Here is a 15,512-nt window from a genome sequence, read left to right as displayed (position 1 = left end):
AGAAATAACAATCTTTTAGAATGATGAACAGAGCTGTTATCCATTTTTTCATTCCCATAAGTCTAACAAATGAGGTAGTGATCAATATCGTTAATTCAAATATTAGGGATTATTGTAAATAAATAATATTTGAATACGTTGGGAGAGGTATTTTGGCGTGAAATTATGTGTTTTCATTTTTTTTTTAGTTATATATACATTGCAATATTCAATTCGGAAAAAAAACCCACTGCCGTGATACTGTATGAAAAAACTGTTATGATGAAAAAAGGGCGTAATATAAATCGAATCGATATTTACTACAATAAAAAAAATTATGTTGAGTTATAGATCTCCACAATATAATTCAGGTTACTTATTAGAAACTACAACAATGATAATATTTTGATAGAATAAATGCCAAGTATCATTCAAATATCACCCTTTAGACAGAAATTTTTTTTTTTATAAATTATTTCTAGAATTTTAAAGCTATATATGGCGTATCTGAGTTAAAAAAATAAAAATACGAGATTGAGTGTAGATGAACATGATATTTGTTATTTACGTTCAAATTAAAGTTTTCGCCGATTTTGAACTTGAATAACCCCACGTTTCTATAATTAAATTGACTTTAAACTGTCTCTCTGATTGGTATAAAATAAATCAGTTATTGTTTTAAATTTTTAATATCTATAAAACGCGATTGATTTAAATTGTGTAATTTACAGAAAAGTCCTATCTTTATATAAGGCAATAAAACAAATATAAAGACCTTTTTAATTTTAGTAAGCCTGAACTTATAAAAAATATGCCATCTATGACTTTAACATGTTTAAGCCACATTTTAAAAAAAAACGATCTTAAATATTCACAATTTAATATCCTTACTTTGACATTAAGGATTATCGACTTCACATTCAGTAAAATACGGTAGAGCACACCGTCACGGTAATCTCGTGTCCCCGCGATCACCGCGATGATAAAACCGCGACGGTGTATCGCGGAAAGGATTAAAACACCATCGCGGGGGCGCGGGAAAATACGGGATCCGCGTTGACCGTAGTGTATTTATTGTGAAAACTTGGTAGGTGTCCAAGCTAATATAAAGCTGTCTCAATGCTTAAGATACTAGCTTTTTGTGATAATATTAAAGCTATTATATTTGGACTATAGTAGCTTGTAGAAGGGTTATCCAAGTTCATGTAGTAAATATATGAAGTTGTTTTGAATGGAGTCATAGGTGGGAGAATGGTAGTTGTTCATTGAGGACTGTGACACATCAGGAACTATAGCTTAGGGATATACTCTTACAACTAACTTCCTACTAGTTTGTTTTTGCGTATCTTTTAATTTGATATGTGTATTTGATGTAAGGGAACATATGGTAAAAACAATGTTGGTTCAAATATCTGGGGAAGGGATGGAGTGGGGTGGGGGGAGGGGAGGGGGTTGTTAATACTATCTTTATTCATAGTCTTCATAAAATGAGAGGAAGACACAAAGTTTTTTTTTTTTTTTTTTTTTTTTGAGAATGTAAGAACTTAAATTGAGAATATAATTTAAGCATGTTAAGAGTAGATTCAGAGTCTTTCATCATCAACGGTCCCAATAATTTTTTTAAAAACTGGGAAGGATTATGACTTCATATTAGACATACACAAAGTTAAGGAAATGGCATCATATATGAGGAAATGGTTGAAATAAACAGAGACATACCATAATAAATTCTGTAAATCAGGGACAGTTTAGTCTTGTGTATTGACTCCCTGGACTTTATTACCTGTCATTATTACCTGTCGGTCACTGTTTGATGTGGGTGGGGAATAAGATAAGTCTGGGGCTTTATTATTAAGTGTTACATACCTCACAGAAAATGATGTCTTGACGTAATCACCTGTCAATCATGTGTCTGTCAATCAGTAGTGTGTATAGTGTTAGTTAGTACTAAATCAAGCTGAACAAACAGTATTTACATTGTTGTTTTTTGCCATGATTGGTAATGATTTAAGGGTTTAGGAGGATTTTTAGGGACTGCTTTTTTATATTCCCTGCTTTATTGGAATTATGGTGAGTATTAATTCCCAACGATGCCGTTTTTGGTCATTTTTGATCACTTGCCCTTAAACTGTATTGCCATCATACGATATAGATATATATCATAAACACACATAATATGGGTAGTTTATGCTATACATGTTTTAGATGTGTTAAGCTTTTAATGGAAATATTCAAACATTTACAGAGTGTGTAAGCAGTATTGGAACATCATATTTAATTAGGTAAATTATATGATTTATCATAAGAAAAGCGACATTTTATGCTGGCACCTGTCTAAGGCCAGGTAAAATTAATCTTTAGATTCTCATCCCCGCCCGCCCCTCTCAAAGTGCCCCGCCCCGTTGTTTTTTATTTTGCTTTTTCGGTGCTAAACGTATTATTTTCATGTATTTTTATTCAGCAAGAATCTGGGTCAAAATTTAAGAGTTATCTCCCGTCTGTATTAAAAGTCGCGTGGCGCTATTTATAGCAAAAAAACTATGTGAAGAAGGGAGAAATATCGGCAATGAAAGCAGTTTAAATATGTAAGGAAAAGATAATTTGTCAGTAATGAGAAGGCAGAAAAACAAAAATAACATATAAACACATCTAGATACCATCACTGGCATGGGCAAGTTTTTAAAGAGATTTTAACCAAGTAAAAACAGACGAAGAAAATGACACATGGTCAAGTTTTAAATAACGATCTCCAGATGTATGTGATTTTGCAATTAAAAAAAAAAAAAAAGTCGTCCAAAGACTTTAGAGAATAAGGCCAGGTAAAATTAATCTTTAGATTCTCATCCCCGCCCGCCCCTCTCAAAGTGCCCCGCCCCGTTGTTTTTTATTTTGCTTTTTCGGTGCCAAACGTATTATTTTCATGTATTTTTATTCAGCAAGAATCTGGGTCAAAATTTAAGAGTTATCTCCCGTCTGTATTAAAAGTCGCGTGGCGCTATTTATAGCAAAAAAACTGAGAAGAATGGAGAAATATCGGCAATGAAAGCAGTTTAAATATGTAGGAAAAGATAATTTGTCAGTAATGAGAAGGCAGAAAAGCAAAAATAACATATAAACACATCTAGATACCATCACTGGCATGGGCAAGTTTTTAAAGAGATTGTAACCAAGTAAAAACAGACGAAGAAAATGACACATGGTCAAGTTTTAAATAACGATCTCCAGATGTATGTGATTTTGCATTTAAAAAAAAAAACGTCGTCCAAAGACTTTAGAGAATAATAGTGCTAAGGAAATGTTAAATCTTAAAACTGTTCAGGCCTAGGCTTTTCAGTAGAATATTTACAGATTTAAACAATCCTGTTTTGCAAATATGATATATTTAATGTCGAAAATGTCAAGTCTCAAGAACGATTGAATGTATGAGGACAGTGGAAATCTATGATATCTGTATATCACACAGAACAGAAGGAGTTGTTGGTATAACTATAAGGTATTTGGGGAAAGGCCGATGAGAAAACAATTAGAATCAGCACCTCATTTTGTTTGGCATGTACCGTATCTGTGTACTTGATTATTTGTTAATAAAACTATAAATATTTTAATTTTCTATAACAAGAATCTTCTGTAGATATTTAAAAGAATATGAAAACAATAAAATCTATTCATATTGGCATTAACATAATGTAAAAATTAAGTGTACGAATGTGTTGTTGATACTTTCATTTATAAAAAATAAAAAATAAAATCCGCCCACCCGCCCCAATTTTTCAGCAAATTAGGATGAGAATCTAAATTTTAAATTTATATGGCCTAACAGTGCTAAGGAAATGTTAAATCTTAAAACTGTTCAGGCCTAGGCTTTTCAGTAGAATATTTTACAGATTTAAACAATCCTGTTTTGCAAATATGATATATTTAATGTTGAACATGTCAAGTCTCAAGAACGATTGAATGTATGAGGACAGTGGAAATCTGTGATATCTGTATATCACACAGAACAGAAGGAGTTGTTGGTAAAACTATAAGGTATATGGGGAAAGGCCGATGAGAAAACATGCATATGCAATTTATTAGGATCAGCACCTCATTTTGTTTGGCGTGTACCGTATCTGTGTACTTGATTATTTGTTAATAAAACTATAAATATTTTAATTTTCTATAACAAGAATATTCTGTAGATATTTAAAAGAATATGAAAACAATAAAATCTATTCATATTGGCATTAACATAATGTAAAAATTAAGTGTACGAATGTGTTGTTGATACTTTCATTTATAAAAAATAAAAAATAAAATCCGCCCACCCGCCCCAATTTTTCAGCAAATTAGGATGAGAATCTAAATTTTAAATTTATATGGCCTAATAATTTAATGTAATTTTGCTCAAAACTACTTTTTAAAGATTTGGTTTTCTCTTCAAGGTCAATATTTCATTATAACACAAATCATCATTAGATCTACAGAAGATGAATGTCATAGTAATTGAAATTTAATTGTCTGCTGTAAGCTTGTAATCCCTATAATCGTTAAACCTGAACTCGTTCATTGAGATTGCCTTAGATTCTATTCAGTATGGAAGATAATAAATTGAAAACATCAAAGAAAAAAATCAGAGAATTCAATAATTATGTAAATATTTCTATTGACCACCACTTCTGAAATCAGATTGTTGGATTGAGGATAAAATTCATCATTGAAATCTGATCAATTCAGTCCTTATTGAAACAGATTTTAATTTGCAGTACATGTAGCTTCATTTCTGTCATCTATTTTTGGTAGATTAATTAATTTGAAAATAATAATTGTGTCTCAGAAGGCACAGGAACTTGAGAACTATTTTTGGTTGCAATTAAATCCATACTGCTTTAATGATTCCATCATACTGGGGGGAAAAATCATTAAATCAAGTGATAACCTGGCATTCTGTAGGAGTTAGATAAGAATCAGCTAGGACATGTACCACATATAACATTAGTCAGACAGTGACATTACTGTGTAAGATGATTTATTTTATATTTTAACGACTGTTCTTTTATTATTGATTTTTGACCGAGATTGTCCCAGTGTAACAAATGCTAATCACACATTTAGGGATCAAATTTCATTTGACGTATATTCAGCACTTTGGTGTACTTAGTATTTTAGGAATGCATGAAAAGCTCGGAAATTTTGCCCCCATAAGAGAGTCTGGTGTACTTTATAAGATCAATACAAAGTTTTATTTATTTTGCCTACATGTGTATTTAGTTAAGGATAGCAGTGATAGGATGCATAGACAGCTTGACAGTGTTGGAATGAAATGTGTGTATGCATTCATAAATAGTTCAGTTGAAAAAAAAGTAATGCCCACACAATCTTCAGAGGGATGTAGACTGATTAGTAGTTTGACTAAGACTTTCCTTTTCCTAATGTTTTCATACCATGCTTACAAAATCAAAAATCACATATAAACTATGAAAAAATTAAGCAAAATGGCTCGAGAAAAGACCATATCTCCTTTAGTTCTATATCATGAAGTTAATTTTTCATTTCTCAATTTTTTTAATTTTCCTCACCAATTCTCTACCAAAGTCTTTGTATCTATGACTTTTTTTAATGATTGGTAATATTTCTAGATCAGCAATATATTTACAATACATACAATACATGTACAAAGTTAAATATCTTTTAGTCAGTCTATTTTTTTTTTATTTAGTTTGCACCACAGCTTATGATGAAGTTCAGAGGTACATAGCTAAGTTTATGAGCACAGTCTTCTTTTGTAGCATTGATGGAAAATTGTTTATCTTGGGTAACATAAATATTTTGTTACCTTTTTTCTCACCTTCTGTTCATAGTTATATATATAGGTATTCAGGTGATATATCCAAGTGCAAGTCTATTTAACAAAGTAGACATAACAAAGCAATCTGAAAGAAATAATAAGTAGCATAGGTCAAATTAAACTTTTAATAAATTATGAATTATTCATCGATATAGGGGAAAAATAGATCAATAAGAAATAGATTCAATATAATATCATGATTTGTTGTTCCAGGTTTTCTTTCCTCTGCATGAAATATTAAAAGGGGGGGGGGGGGTTTAGAATGCACTTACCAGCCAGAAGTGTTTAGATAAAAGGTCATAGCATCCCATATTCAATATACAGGAGGTTTAAGTATTGAAATCACAAGCAGGATTCATTACAAAAAGTATACAATTTTGATTCCTTTGAATTAAAAACAAAAAAAACAGCTTATGGTGGAAGACTAACTTGACCATGTTGAAGATATTCCCAAATCTGTATAAAAAGCCTAAATCTAAAATTGTGGCTAAAGTAATCATTATTTAACTACGTTATTTCGAATGAAATAGAACCCTGTTTTATGAATCATTCAGTATCTCTCAGATTTGGTTATTATTTCTGGTATATGTCGATATATCCACAATTATATGATGTAACATGATTGATTTTTGGGTAGTTAACTCTGTTATTGGTTAAGACAGTTTATTCTTTCATTATTCCTTAAGTTTTTTTTAAGAAGCTCCAGAAATAGCATGGAATAAAATGGTCTGTAAAATGTTATGTATAAGTAATGAAAGAAAAATGATGCTGTCATTTCACAATGAAATGTTTTGGCATCATGCATGTCAACTATTGAACCTGCAAGTCTCTGGACAAAGAACATGAAAAAGGAAACTAAAAAATGTAAATGGGCCATTTCAAAATAATTTATATTTAATGGTTTCAGAACAAGTGTGAATTATAGCTATGATATACAGGTGTTCAAATTGGTGTGGATCATTAATTTTGACTGTATAAAGGTATGCAGATCAAAGTTTATAAGGGGTATTCCTTCTATTTCTGCAACATGTTAATCCCGAATCAATCTTCTTATAGTATCAGACAGTGCAGAGATTATCTGTACACCTGGTAACATAGAGCAGGAATCAGTGGTCATTTACTCATAGACAGTTAACAAAACATTATCTCATGTGTCACTTTAGGCAAGCTTATGTTACACCTTGTGAAATTCAGTATGCCTCATGCTATTTTATTTCTAATGTCTCAATAGGTAGAGTTACATTTAATTTACTGGCTGAAATGAAACTTTGAATGAATTTAAGGGGGAAAATAACACTCCTGGAAATATGCATAGTTATTAATTGAATAGGACATTTTTTTCAGGCAGAAGAACTTAATGCTATAGTGGGGAATGCTTTCAAGATGGCTTACGCCCAGGAGAGGGAAAAACAGCCCACATTTAATGAATTAATAGAACAACAGCTTATTCAGCAGAAGGCAAAGTTCCAGGTATTTATAAATTTATGTAGTTGTCAGCTGAAAATCCCATTTTTATATGTCACTTAGGTATCACAAAATTAGCTTGTGTCAAAATGATTTGTTCACAAAATGGCAAAAACAAGTAAGTGAGTGTCCCACTATGACCCATTCTGTAGTTTTTATAATGGTGTCAGTGAGTTACACAGTGATTTTACCAGTAATTTATGACATATGTATTCATAAAATTTCTTCATTTTTTTCTGCAGTTATTTTCAGTTTTCACTATTTTAATGGTAGGACAAATCATAAAATTGACACCATAGGAAAAAATAAAGAAAAATGAAATACAGACAAACATTGTTATCTCGAACTCGATGGGACCAAGAAAAAACTTTGAGATATCCAAGGGTTCGAGATATTGAGGGTAAAATACTTAAGAAATACGTGGTTAGGACTTCCCAATCACTTCGATATATCCATGGTATTCAATATATTCATGTTCAAGATACCGAAGTTCAACGGTAGTTAGAAAATGACCATTATCAAAATCAAGCCTGAAGTTGGTATAAAATACCGTAATGATCTGCTTCTGTAGTAAGTTTTCAAATGTCACCCAAGTTGTAGATAAAATGAGAAATGCAAAAATTGGTACTGTACCCATGTAAAGCACATCAAGGTAAAGAAATCTATTACTTATTTAATTTTGATCTATTGTCTCAGATTTCCTCTTAAGTGTAGCAGGGATTCTCAGAAGTTGGTAAACCTGCTTTTTGCTGACAGCTGTTTGTTTATGTGAGCAGTACATGTGTTTTTGGTGGTTAGTCATACAGGATAAAGATGGATCTAAGACAGCCAATTATACCAGATTCATCAGGGCTATGTATCAGAATGCAGATCTGATAAAAATGTCTCTGTCTCTTTGATAAGGTTTTAAGAAACAGGAAACAGCAAAAGGAAAAATGGAACTACAAATCTGTAATTGTGAAATGTTGTTTGTGTCAAGCTTCTCATTTTGTATTTGATGTAAATTAAAGAAGATCTGTGTGTACCTGGCTCCAATAATTAAGGGCCATCTAATCTGTTATCATAATATGGGATGTACATGTATTTGTTGATAAACACACACATCCACTGCTAGGAGAAAACCTCACTTACCCAGCAAATCAAGAATTTATGGGTTTTACCCGGTAGTTCATCTGCAGAAAGTTTTCACAAAATTTTCCTGCAGAACATATGCTTCCAAATGCAAATCATAAGATCTTAGAAATATTGGAGATTTATAGACACAAACTGTAGAAGTCCCTTGTCAAAACACAAAACTACAAGTGTGACAAATGCAATAGAGATGAGGCTGGATCATGGAGTTGCTTTGCTAACTGTACTTTTGTTTTGTAAGAATATGTCTGATATATCTTTATTGTAGGAATATCAGGAGCAGGCCCAGAAGGTGTTCCAACAGAAGCTGGCAGAGATTGCCACCCCCACTCCGTACTCGGAGAAGGCCATGCAGCACATGGAAATGAGGCGTCAGTCCAGTAGTGATGATTCTCAGCCTTCTGACAAAGATGTAGGCAGCAAAAATAAAATATGGGTCAGTAGTCCTGATGCAGAGTACAGCAGAATAAAATGTGGGTCATAATTACTATGTATCATTGAATAATGGGTTACTCCCCAAAAACTAATGAAGTTAAGGAGATACTATATATAGAAGAGACTGGGGCATGTAGCAGTTTTACAAAATGAGCAAAATCATTGATTTTCAAAACTTGATGCTTAGTTATTTTTAGCGGTACTGCTCAGAGACTAGAATAAATTGCATATGTAAGGCGACTTTGTCAATATAGCTTTTGTTCATATGTTAACAATTTTTCAAAATTGATTTTTATAAAGTGTCAATGATAAGCCAAATTTTGTGTGAAATTCTCTTTTAAAAGTGGTACTCCTCTTGCAATTCTGGTCCAATTTCAGTAAAACTAGATATACACAAAGTAGACTAGAACAAGATACCTAATTCTTTTTTTATCACTTTTTGATTAATGATGTAGTCATAATTAAATAGATTAATCTGTGAAATTCTTTTAAAATGGTTTTCATTTCAATAATATATTAATATAACCCTTGTATGAGGTCAATCCATACATGTATCAACTCCACAGAAAAGGATATCGACTAAGCTCAAAGTGAAAAGTCCATGTGCTTTTCTGTTAAGTTGATATATCTGTGGATTGACTGAATAAAAGAGCTACATTTGTTATATTATTTTCTTTGGAACAAAAATAAGACAACAAATTTAATATTTGATTTTGTAAGTTTTAAAGACTTTTCACTGTTATAAACATATCTTTTGATTCCCTAAGTTGTTTTTAGTAATTCGTCATTATATTTTAAATTCTACTACACTTATCCCTGAGATCAAAGAAATGCTGCGGACATTATTCTCCAATAAATCATGAACATCATCAAAAAATTATCAGATCAGATACACTTATCAAACATGTACAGTTGATATGAATATTTGACTTTAGATCAAATACTCCTTTAGACCATCCGTAAACAGTGTGTATTGCTTAAAGCAGCTGATAAATGTCAGTTTTTATAGATAAATGGGGCTGTTCCACGGGCCTCCCCACAACATTTACACTACATGATTTTACTGATGAAGCAATGAAATAGACAACTGATTTTGTTATTTTACATTCATGAAAATTAATATATGTTGCAAACAAATTTATAAATAATTTAAGGATATTTTTAATCCAATGAAAGCTCAAATCGTCTGCATTCCATTTCAAGTAAACAAGCAAACCATCTGGTGATAAATGGAACAGCCTAATCGCGACATGGTAGCTGTTAGTAAAAGTAGAAATAAAATTCTTTGTCGTGAATAACGCAGGATAACCTCCTCAGTCTCAAAATGATGTTTGAAATATAAAGCCTCGGCTTTTATATTTCAAAAAACATTTCTCAGCATCAGAGGTTATCCAGCAACATTCACAAAAAACGCGAACTTTATTCTTAAATATGATTTTGCACATGCTATCAAATAAACAACTTAGATACATTGAATTACACAGTAAAAATAATACAGCAAGGTCATTCTTATTGCTTGTTCAAAGGAATGAACATTTCATGCTCAGAGATGAATGGAAAAATGAGTATCTCTCTTCAATCTGTATACTGGTGTATCTCAATCATTTTTTTTGAATTGTGTAATTTTATGTATGCTAGATTCTTGTAATATCAATGTTACATTTTAATTTCATTCAAGAACCCAGTTTATTATTTCATCATTTTAATTATGCTAACAAAGCATTGTACTAGTAATTTACAACCTTATTTCAGTTTTCATTACAACGCAGCCCAGCAAAGGTACCATTCTCATTATTTGACCTTTCTTTTTGGTTTCATCCAGTCATATTCTTGCATCTTCCTTATCCTCTGTCATATCATCCCAATGGATGTTGTCTCCTCTGGTACATCATCCAATCTTTTCTCTTCGCTGATTATTTTACTTTGTGTAGCTCTTTCTGCATTTATTTGTGGCATGTTAAATATTGTGAGCTCTTTTGGTAGACAGTATTTTAGAAGATTATTCATATTAAGCTTTTTGTTTAAGAGAGGCCAAATTGCTTGGAAAAAAAATGCATATACCAAATACTTTGACAAAGACAGCTATTTGCATGTTTGATGTGTGTAACTCCATATAACTGCTGTAGGAAATTTGAATAGGTTAACATGAGTTATCTCCTTTAGAAATAATATTGCTCCAGGTTTAATTCTTACAGGCCCATAAATTTGCAGATCATATGAATATTTCCATTCTTCAAGAAGATGTTTTGTCTGATAGCTGCTGAATGTAGCAAAATATGCATTCAATTAAAGTTTTGCATGATTTTTTTTTTTTTTTGGCTGTGTATATGTGCATTTTACATGGATTTATTATGTTCTCACCCACATGTTTTGAATGAAAAATGTTTCTCAATTGTTTTATTTTTTTTTGTTTCAGGCCAAACATGCAGTGGATAAGGTAAAACATAGGTCTCCTATGATGGAGTTGGCAGGCCTGGCCCCCATCAGAAGTGAATCTCCCTCCAGGTCATCTAGTCGTCCAGGTTCTGAGGCTCTTAACAACAACGCCAGACTGTCAGACCCAACGGGTGCTGCCCTGAAGAGAAACTCAACCCCCATAACATCCAACTCCCCATTGTCCATCCTCAGAGGATCCATAGACACATCAGGGAGTCCTGGAAAAAGTAAAGGATCACCAGTGACTGCTCTCAAAGATGCCATCGATAGAGGGTACCTCACAAATGGAAATGTTAACTCAGCTGATGTACAGGATCCGGAGGGCTACCTAAAACCCCAGAACAACAACAAAGGAGAGGATAAGGTGAGATCACCCAGATCATGTATCCAATTATTTCATTGTTTATCAAAGTGTGTGTAGCCTGTTGGCTTGTTTGACATTTGTATTTAGCTTTCATCCATGCTAACTATGAACAGGGCTATCCTTAGGTCGACGTTAGATTTTTATGTCCAAGGTTTGGTCCATAGATAAAAAAAATGCAGTCTCCTCCCTCCTAGTTTTAAGCTCCCCTGAGCTGGAAGCTCGTGAGCTTTTCTGATCCCATTTTGTCCGGTGTCCATCTATCTGTCCGTCTGTCTTTCCATCTGTAAACTTTTCATGTTTTTTGACCTCTTCTCAAGAACCATTGGGCCAATTTCAACCAAACTTGCCACAAAAGATCCTTGGTGAAGAGAATTCAAGATTAGTCACACCCTCTTTCAAGGGGAGATAAATAAGAAGTTGTGAAAATTTAATGACATCTTTCAAAAATCTTCCCAAGAACCATAGGGCCAGAAGGGTTGAAACTTATGTGCAAGCTTCATTACGTAGTGGAAATTCAATTTTTGTTCAAATCATAACCCCTGGGGGTAGGGTGGGGCCACAACAGTGGATCAAAGTCATACATACGTTTCTATTGGAAAAAATCTTTAAAAATCTTCCCAAGAACAGCAAAGCCATGATTATAGTCATATTAATACAGAAGCATCCTCAGGTAGTGTAAATTCAAGATTCTTCAAATCATGATCCCTGGGAATAGGATGGGGCCACAACAGGGGATGAAAGTTATACATAGGAATATATAGGAAATGTCTTTAAAATTTTTTTTTCAAGAACAGCAAAGCTATGATTAATCATATTGACATGGAAGCATCCTCAGGTAGTGTTGATTTAAGTTTGCTCAAATCATGACCCCTGGCAGTAGGGTGGGGCCACAATGGACAAATGAAGTTTTACATAGGAATATACAGGTGTAGAAAAAATCTTTTGAAATCCTCTTCTCAAGAACAAAGCCATGCTTAGTCATATTGATGTTCAAGTATTCCCAGATAGTGTAGATTAAAGTTTGTACACTTTTTTATTTTTGCAGAAAACAAGTATTTTTGCTCAGATAAAAATTGTGTTCCTCTCTGATGATACCAAATATATATTTAAAAAAAAAAAGAAGAACAGGCAGCATTGGTTTTTTGACTTGGTTTGTTTTCAGTGAGGGGTTAAAACAGACCTGAGCTTGACTTTCACTTTTTCTTACTTTGACAAAATCAGACATGCTTCGGTTTCTTGCTTTCATTGCCTTCCTGTTTTCTAGATTTTTGGGTATTTTTAGGGTCTTCCGTCTCCAACGGAAGACCCTTCTATTATTGTATTGTTTCTTTTTCACTTTTATTATTATTATTCCACTTTTTCTTTACAATTTTTGTGCAGAAGATATTTCGCAAACGGTTCGATCGATTTTCATGAAATTTTCAGGGGTAATGCCTTTTGATCTGAAGATGATCCTTTTTTGTTCAAATCCTTTAAATTCACTTCCGGTCGGAAGTTATCGCCCTTTAATCGATTTTCAGATAACCATTTTGTCGACACAAAAACTAAAAAACGGCAAAAGTAAGAGCGCTGAACTTTTCAGCGATTATAGAAGACATGTTGAAGTTTTGCACCTGGGTTTTCAAATTTTCCGGAAGTACCTAGTATGGAAGCTCGGTAGGGGTCGAAATTTAGGACATGAATCAGGAGTGAATTTTCGAGACATTTTTAATCATATCTCTAAAACTATGGAGATTTTCTAAAAACATATTGAATAGAAATTGTGTAGAATTACAAGATCTTTTATATGATATCAATGAAAAAGGGCTGACTCATCACATTAGGGGCCGAGAGGGGCCGAAAGTATTTAGTCAATAGCTCTTTAACGATCAAAATTTTGTAATGCATTACTGAAGCAAAAATGTTTATCTCAACAATTTACAACTATATATTATAATATTCACATCATATGTTACATAATTAGGGGCCAGAATGCAAAATCTTTGACGCTTTATATTTCAAAAGTGGAAAATATTTTGATAAGCAATATAAAACAAAAGATGTTCAAAATAATGTTCTAAACAATATGCAACGTTTCATTTTTCTCTAAACGTCCCCATTAAGGAGTTAAAGGGCCGGCCCCTAAATACTTCTTTTGCTAATATCTCGAAAACGAAACGAAACTTCTGAATAGTTGTTGAACAAAAAGTCTTCAGAATTACAAGACCTTTCAAGTGATATCAAGAAAAAGGGGCTGGCCCCTCAAATTAGGGGCTCAGAGGGGCCAAAAGTCTTTCATCTATAACTCCTTAACGTTAAATATTTTGATATTAAATATTGAAGCAAAAATGTTCCTCTTCACAATCTGCAACTATATATGTTAAAATTTTCTTCAAATATAACGTTATTAGGGGCCATAAGGGGCCATAATGCTTAATCTTTGAAGCTTTATACCTCGAAAAGGGGAAACATTTTGAAAAGCAATATTGAACAAAAGTTGTTTAGAATGATGATCTGAACAATGTGCATCCTTTGAATTTTTCCTAAACAGCCCCTATAAGGACTTAAAGGGTCGGCCCCTAAATATTTCAAGTCTGCATATCTCGAAAACGAAACGAAACTTCTGAATAGTTGTTGAACAAAAAGTCTTCAGAATTACAAGACCTTTCAAGTGATATCAAGAAAAAGGGGCTGGCCCCTCAAATTAGGGGCTCAGAGGGGCCAAAAGTCTTTCATCTATAACTCCTTAACGTTAAATATTTTGATATTAAATACTGAGGCAAAAATGTTTATCTTCACAATCTGCAACTATATATGTTAAAATTTTCTTCAAATATAACGTAATTAGGGGCCATAAGGGGCCAGAATGCTTAATCTTTGAAGCTTTATACAGTGGCGCCGCGTTTATCCGGAAGCCATTTATCCGGACGCTTCACCATCCGGACGATTTTTTTTGGGAACCGATTTTTTCCACGTTATTTTGTCTCATTAATCCGGAAATTCGCGTTCCGTATCCGGACGGTCAATTTCTACTACAAAACGTAATAGTTCATTGAAAAATGACTCGTTTATCCGGACGGTAATTTTTCAAGAAACGACTTTTTCACACTTCGCTTGCATTTGTGTTAATTGTTGTAAAAACATTGGCCATGCAGTCAGTTTGAAGGCGGTTACCTGTGACCTACAAACAATAGCGTCTATAATTAGCGTGTGTTTACCCTAATTCAATCACACGTTTTTCTTTAATATTTAGCTTACACTGTGCATTAATTAAATAATAATCTGTTCAAATCATATTTCTAACCGTATGTACATCGGTAAATTCATGAGAATTTTGGAGAGTTGTAAATAAAATAAACAATAAATAACGCGTGATTTCGTAATGCTCTTTATCATGTTGATTGCGTTAGTTTAAAATACTATTTTCCTTTTCTAAAAACGTAAATGTATTTGAAACGCTTTTTTCCCCACAAGACAGTTTAGAAAAGTACATAACTGAAGAAATATCTCTATTTAATGTACTACCATTTACAAACGTCCATTGCTTTAGAAAAGATATAACTGGCGTTAGGTACAGAAGTTGATTACGTTTATCAAGGTATTTTTAATGATCGAAATTCAAACTTAGCGTCTGTAGAAAAAAAATATTGATAATCATGAAGATGACTTGTGTTTACGAATGTTTTAATACTTTGTTTGAGTAAGCTTGCAGTTAATTTTATAGTTACCCTGTGTAATGAATATACAGGGAATATACGGGGTTAGTTTATATTTGAACATTTTTAATGATGATGCTAAACAGTTCTTTCATATCATATGAGCTTCAATAATTATAATATATGGCTAAATAAAACAACTGTAGATCAGAATTTGCTCAGCCCATGAAGTCACAAGCCA

General features: G+C 32.8%; 2 protein-coding genes across 4 annotated transcripts in view; one reads left to right on the top strand and one right to left on the bottom strand.

Moving 5' to 3' along the window:
• The window catches only part of LOC133206411 (cell division cycle-associated protein 3-like), a 54,246-nt gene extending 48,427 nt beyond the window's left edge, over positions 1-5,819 (bottom strand). The window contains exon 1 of the mRNA XM_061342384.1: positions 5,795-5,819. The gene's annotated coding sequence lies outside the window, so the exon portion shown is untranslated. The remainder of the gene's footprint in view (positions 1-5,794) is intronic.
• Positions 1-15,512, top strand: part of LOC133206410 (uncharacterized) — a 50,029-nt gene that overhangs the window by 13,601 nt on the left and 20,916 nt on the right. For 2 of the 3 annotated variants that reach the window (XM_061342380.1, XM_061342381.1), the window contains exons 5-8: positions 7,151-7,276; positions 8,670-8,837; positions 10,589-10,615; positions 11,253-11,636. In XM_061342380.1, the coding sequence (XP_061198364.1) occupies positions 7,151-7,276; positions 8,670-8,837; positions 10,589-10,615; positions 11,253-11,636 (705 nt within the window). The remainder of the gene's footprint in view (positions 1-7,150; positions 7,277-8,669; positions 8,838-10,588; positions 10,616-11,252; positions 11,637-15,512) is intronic. The other variant, XM_061342382.1, reaches the window with a different exon arrangement.

This window comes from Saccostrea echinata, unplaced genomic scaffold (assembly GCF_033153115.1).
Source record: "Saccostrea echinata isolate AGI-Se365-2 ecotype Australia unplaced genomic scaffold, CSIRO_AGI_Sech_v1 ptg000054l, whole genome shotgun sequence".
Classification (NCBI taxonomy): Eukaryota; Metazoa; Mollusca; class Bivalvia; order Ostreida; family Ostreidae; genus Saccostrea; species Saccostrea echinata.
This window is presented reverse-complemented; position numbering and strand designations above follow the sequence as displayed.